The sequence below is a fragment of the Electrophorus electricus genome, chromosome 5 (genome assembly GCF_041902795.1).
Source record: "Electrophorus electricus isolate QZ-2024a chromosome 5, ASM4190279v1, whole genome shotgun sequence".
NCBI classification, from domain to species: domain Eukaryota; kingdom Metazoa; phylum Chordata; class Actinopteri; order Gymnotiformes; family Gymnotidae; genus Electrophorus; species Electrophorus electricus.
The window spans coordinates 4,511,961-4,518,172 of NC_137501.1; the positions used below are offsets into that span (position 1 = coordinate 4,511,961).

General features: G+C 38.6%; 2 protein-coding genes across 2 annotated transcripts; both read left to right on the top strand.

The window, feature by feature from the left end:
* The first annotated feature begins 818 nt into the window (after nt 1–818).
* Nucleotides 819–2,592, top strand: LOC113577963 (lysophosphatidic acid receptor 6). Its single transcript, XM_027010895.2, has 2 exons — nt 819–868; nt 1,317–2,592. The coding sequence occupies exons 1-2, from the start codon at nt 866–868 to the stop codon at nt 2,355–2,357; spliced, it is 1,044 nt and encodes a 347-aa protein (XP_026866696.1). The 5' UTR covers nt 819–865; the 3' UTR covers nt 2,358–2,592.
* A 768-nt stretch (nt 2,593–3,360) lies between these two features.
* On the top strand, nt 3,361–5,610 carry LOC113577954 (cysteinyl leukotriene receptor 1-like). The gene is made up of 2 exons (XM_027010886.3): nt 3,361–4,964; nt 5,283–5,610. Exons 1-2 carry the CDS (start codon nt 3,915–3,917, stop codon nt 5,337–5,339), a joined length of 1,107 nt encoding a protein of 368 aa, XP_026866687.2. The 5' UTR covers nt 3,361–3,914; the 3' UTR covers nt 5,340–5,610.
* The last annotated feature ends 602 nt before the right edge of the window (nt 5,611–6,212 follow it).

Consider the following 6,212-nt stretch of genomic DNA (forward strand, 5'->3'; position numbering starts at 1 on the left):
TAGACATGTTCTTAAGCAAGCTAAGATCACCTGTTTCAGCCTGCGTTTGTTTACTGTTTGCATCTCTGTTTAATTTAATGGCAGCTCAGAATTTGGTTTTCCAATACACTCCAGCAAATCCAGAGGTTTCCCAGTTGCCCTTTCTAGCACTGGCACTGGGGTACACATTTTCCACAAACAGGACATTATTCTGTAAATGCAAAATGCAGAAATTCCCCTTATTAGCCCTTCTGTTAGTTATTGTTTAATTGCAAATAGAGAAACACAAAGTTGTGTGAATGTTTTGAAAATTACAAAAGGAAAGAATGAATATTATATATCCTAATTGGTAATCTTGCCAAAACTGATTCATTTTGTGCTTTACAGTTGGGGTTCATCCTCCAAACATAATGAACAAAGTGTCTTTCATAGAACGTCCAAGCAAGAACGTTAATGATCTATTACCACAGCAACACCATTCCATTTGTATGTGTGATTCAGCTCGAAAATGTGCATTACTTCACCAGTAATGAATAAATGTACATATATAAAATGACACACCAAATTTAGACTTTCTTTCTTTTTTTTTATTAAGACATTATCTTGAGGTTAATAGCTAGTTATTTTGTCGACACATTTCCCTGTATAAGCACAATGAAACTGTAGACAACACCAGCATAGTCACTGGGTAAGATGTTGGAGTGTTGACGCACAGGTTTAACACTTATGCAGACACTTCTTCATTCAAACATCCTCCACAGTTATTTATGAACAAAACAGTGACCTTAGCAGACAGGACGTCATTTAAAGGCATTACGGGTAAGCAGAAGCTACACAAGCCACTGCAAACTAGCCTAACCCACATTTACAATCAGAATCCATTTACATGGTAAGCAGCTCAAACCTATTTAAATTATTATCATTTAACTATCTATATCAATTATAGTTTGCTGGAGTGTATAACTGTATTTTACTTGTTTTTATGCACAGCTACATGCTGCAGTTTCTTTAACAAAAAATCAATATAGTATGTAATATTTGCATGGTTGAAAATATATAATTTTGTAAGCAACAACACAGATTTATTAGCAATATAGCTATAGAAGGCAGGTATGGAAGTGGCTGATGAGTATAAATTCCATCGAGGTGACCTTGATAATAGCCTAATATTGAAAAAGATAAATATTTCATGGATTATCATCAAATTTTAATACAGGAGCATTAATCATTTTTAATCTTGAGCAATGCCCATGTTAGATATGTGTGGGAGATTATAGTGTTTCTCTTGTACTGGGCTCCATTAACAAGTTCTCTTTACTCAAATTTGCCTTCTGTAGATGAACAACACCAACTTGTGTGCAGTGAAGCAGCAGCATATGTTCACTGCTGTGCTCTTTTGCCTGGTCCTCCTGCTCGGCCTCTTCCTCAACGTCTTCAGCATGTGGGTGTTCTGTTGCCGCATGCCGGAATGGAAAGCTGGTACCGTGCTCCAGTTCCACCTGGCCATCAGCGATGTCATCGTTTGTCCACTAGGACCCGTCATTGTGCTTTATTTCGCTCAGGGAAAGTACTTTTGGGATACCTTTTGGCGTGTAACGTGCCGTCTCAAAATTATATTAATGACGGTTCACTTCTATGGTAGTATCTTCTTTCTTACTCTTATAAGCATCCACCGTTATGTGTCTGTGGTCTACCACCATCAGGACTCCCGAATGAAACAAAAGGACTTTGTTCACAAGCTTTGCCTAGGAGTCTGGGTGGCTGTGTTTTTAAAAGGAATACTGCTGGTTTCTTTTTTTGACAGCAGCAGCAATAATGGGAATATCACGATATGTTTATACATCCACCAGGGACAAACGACTGAGATGTGTTTTGCCATCAACTTCATTCTAGTCATTTTCGGTTTCCTTATTCCATTCACGGTGTCAGTGGTCTGCTACAGCCGCCTGGTGTGGTCTGTGTCAGGTATCAGTGTTTGTCACCCGAAAGGCAAGCTGATAAAGAGGAAGTCACACAAAATGGTGACTGCCTGCCTGGTGATATTTGGCCTGTGTTTCATGCCCATGAATGTGGTTCGCATTGCGATGGTGGTGGTGAAGTTTTTTTTTCCTAAAAACTGCGATCTTCTTGATGGAGTGGAGGTAGCATACTTCGTCACATGGATCGTTTCTTTAATTAACTGCAGCCTCGACCCACTCATATATTGTTTTGCCTCACAGAAGTTCACTAAGGCTGTTCGCAGTTCCCTGAGAAAGATAAGGGTCCACATCCAAACAGCTCGCCAGGACGCAGAAGAAGACAGTGGTCTGACAACACATGTCAGACCTGCCACAGGGACCATTACTGGGAAACGTATGACTATGACTGACACTCGCTGACAAAGGTTTACGTTTATGGCATTTAGTAGACAATCTTATACAGAGTGATGTACAAAATTGTTTTGTCATTTTCTCATAAAATGCATCCTGGCCAATACAGTCGGTTACAGTCAAAGATACTGTTGAACTGGAATACTGCTAAATACAGGGGTCAAAGCTTATAACTAGAAAGAAACGCAAAAGGGGGGAATCGATTGAAAATTTAATTATCGTTCATATATGCTGAACACTTCCAGGGTGGGGTGGAGTGAGTGGTGGTTGAGAGCAGTTTTGTTTTGTATATAAAATAATATATAGGCATAGGCATTATACATATATTTTAATTCAAAATGCTTTTAAGATGATAAAAGATAATAATATGTGAAACATATAATCAGTCATTTATATTCAAATCTGGTATTGTAGCTCATCGTGTTTTTTAAATTTAATTTAATTTAATTTAATTTAACTATTCAAAGTGATACAAATCAAAGTGATGCACAGAATAGGAAATTTATATGTATCTGCCCTCATCTCACAAAAAGAAACTTGACCTTGTCAGAATTTCACATTACTTATAATGAAAAAAAGCAATGTAAATATATACATACAATGTAAAGTATTCTATAAATAAAAAAACAAAACAAAATTAAACATTTGCTAATAAGCCACGTTTAACAATTATGTTTTATCAAACCACAAAAACACAAGCTGTGTCCCAGTTCCTAACAATAGATCCTCAAAAGGGCTGTTTGCTGGGTACAGGATGAATGTATCTTAGTGTAGATTGACAAAAGAAGCCTTCACAAAAGAACAAGTTTACCCTTATGTTGCATTACGTCGGCTCAGACCATACAAGGATAGATCAGTTGACAGAATATGCTGCAGAAAAAATAAGGGAACCAGATGCAGTGTCCAAATTTGAAAGAGAATTCTACGTCATTTATTTTTAGAACTCCGCAGTGAAACAGCAGATTCTATGAGGGGCATAAAAGTGCAGAGGACTGTTCGGTTTTCTGTAATCAACTACAAATTTCAACAGGTCATCTGTACTATCTAACCAGGATATTTTGTCACTGTATGGAAGCAGTACACTTGAAGCGTGTGAACGTGACAAAGCAATTATATTCAGAACACATGATGTTGTAGTTGCTCTGGTTATCTTCCTCAGTACGGTGGGGCCCACTAACATTTAAATGCAATTCGCCCTCATGATCATTTTGTATATTTTGAAAAATATCAGTGCTTTCAAAACACAAGAGCATTTATGTCCATCAAGCAAGCACAGCAAAATTTCCCAGGTTAACTGTTTTATTTGGCTGTTTCAGAGGGAGCATTTTATGTTGTATTTGTGGTTAATATTTTGTGACAATTTAATTATACTTGATGGATTTGGTTAGATTAGGAAGGATTATGTTGTTCCTAAAACAGATCAATGTTCTAGTGTTTAGAATGTTCTATGTTCTAGTGTTCTATGTTTAGAACTGTTCTCGAACAACAACAACAACAACAACAAAAATTCTCATAGACGAACTGCTCTACCATTGGTCACTTCTTCTTCCCTTTTCCCCTGCATGGATGATCTGGGCTAGAATACAACCACTTTCATTTTGTCCATCTCCCTCCATGATGAGCATCTCAGTTCCTCCTGGTGTGGCGCCTTTGAACAACAGCGAGGAGCCCTCTGAGGCTCAGTGTCATCCAGGAGCCCAGCACGTCTCACTCTTGGTGCTCCTCTGCCTGTTCCATCTGATGGGACTCTTCCTCAACGGCTTCAGCCTGTGGGTGTTTACCTGCCGGATGTCCAAGTGGAGCGCAGGCACAGTTCTGCAGTTCAACCTGGCCGTGAGCGACGCCATCGCCTCGCCTGCCACGCCGCTGTTGGCCGTCTACCTGGCCAGTGAGAGCCAATGGAAGTTTGGGAGTTTTGCTTGCCAGCTGAATATTGCCCTGCTCTGTGCCCACTTCTATGGTAGCGTCTTCTTCCTCATGCTCATCAGCGTTCACCGCTACATTGCAGTGGTCCGCTTTAACCGATCTTCGCTGATGAAACGGAAAGACTTTGTGAAGAAGCTGTGCTGTGGAGTGTGGTGTTTCTTGCTGGTTTTGGGCCTAAGCTTTGGGTTTCTCCTGCCTGTCACCACTGATGATCACAAGCTGTGCCTGTCCATACATCAGAAGAATCGCACAGAAGCGTACATCGCCATCAACTTCATGCTCTTCATTCTTGGTTTCATTGTGCCTTTAATTGTGTCTTTAATTTGCTACAGCTGCCTGGCGACCTCAGTTTCCCGTATCAATGTTAGCTCGTCCCAGGGTCAGTCGATCAAGATGAAGTCACTGAAGATGATCGGAATATGTCTGATCATCTTTGGGCTGTGCTTTCTTCCTCTCAATGTGGTGCGGACAGTCCTAGTTGTTATTAAGAAGTACTACCCTAAGAAATGCGAGCTTCTTTTACGACTGGAAACTGCATATTATGCATCCTACATCCTGGGAGGAATTAACTGCTGCTTGGATCCCTTTATCTATTTCTTTGGCTCACACAATTTTAAGAAAACATTCAGAAAATCACTGAGAATAATAAGGGTTCAGCAGGACAGAGAAAATAGAACCGAATCGGAGACAGTAAGTTACAGTGTAAATAAAAATGTTGTCTATACGGTCACTTCTTAAATGTAAATATACAATTATGCTATTATTTGGCTTGGAACATGTTTATTATGTCATATCTGCAGATTATTAAAATATAATTGTCCATCTTCAGTTAACATAGAATCTCTTTGTCCTTACCACTAATATTTTCATCTCTTTGGTTGGTCAATTTTACCTTCTGTTCAGCTGCTTTCCTTCTGTAGCATATTGCGTGCTAGTGTTAAGTGTGAATATAGCACTCAACCTGAAGTGCAGTGGTTCTCTTATACATATACATGTCTTTTTTTGCAGGCCAGTATGGATATTAAAATGAAGAATTATGCTGTTCCCTTCAGTGGAAATGCTTAACAATGGTCAGTGGCCTTTAATACCACAGTAAGCTGACATTTTTTAAACAACAGTAATGACACTGATGAGCACTTAGATTGGCTTATGTCTTTTAGTATGATGCAATACTATATGCCACAGTTAATGTATATAATAGCATGTATGCAGTGTACAACAAATGGTGTCACCATAGGTGAATTAAAACAAACAAAGATGTAAATGGCAGTCCCCGTGTTCAAGCACATTTATGTGCATTTGTACTTTGGCAACTGACATGATAGCACCTTTTAGCATGATGCAAGTTCACCTGTCTCTGTGGTTTGTCTTTGAGTTGCGCATCTCAATAGTATTTAAAAAATAAATAAATTTAAAACTAAAAGTTCATCTCTGCTTTGTCAAAACCAATCCAGTAGTCATATTGGTCATATTGTTTAACAAAACACTGAGACCTATAGCTCTCCCCAATTGGTGTTTCAAAGCAAATTTTGCATTCATCCACAACATGTAACTCTGTACATACTATTCCGGTTTGGTGACAGACTGACACCTAATGGCCAAGTTTTAGACACTTGACTCTGAAAAGACCAACTCTTGTAGACTGACTGATATGTGGCAGCCATAGTGAATTTAAAAGTCAACATATATTTGACAATTCTTTGCAAGGAATCCACAGGGACTCTCCAGATTGTTTCTAGACTCATATTAAAAATGATTTACTAAAAGCTGTTTAAACAAATAAAGCTCTGCCCCATGACTGCTGATTGACATGTGACAATATTGCAATATGTTTTTAGTTGGATAGCATTTAAAGTTATCACTTGCAAATATTATAACACCAGTTTTGTGCAGATCTGACAAGAACTGTAAGAGTAATATGTAAAATTAGCAAATTAG

What these genes read in the sequence shown, in the direction of transcription:
- LOC113577954 (XM_027010886.3), top strand. Translation starts at nt 3,915, where the DNA reads ATGATCTGGGCTAGAATACAACCACTTTCATTTTGTCCATCTCCCTCC. An exon ending in ATAGAACCGAATCGGAGACA is followed by an intron (nt 4,965 to 5,282) that starts GTAAGTTACAGT and finishes CTTTTTTTGCAG; the next exon opens with GCCAGTATGGATATTAAAAT.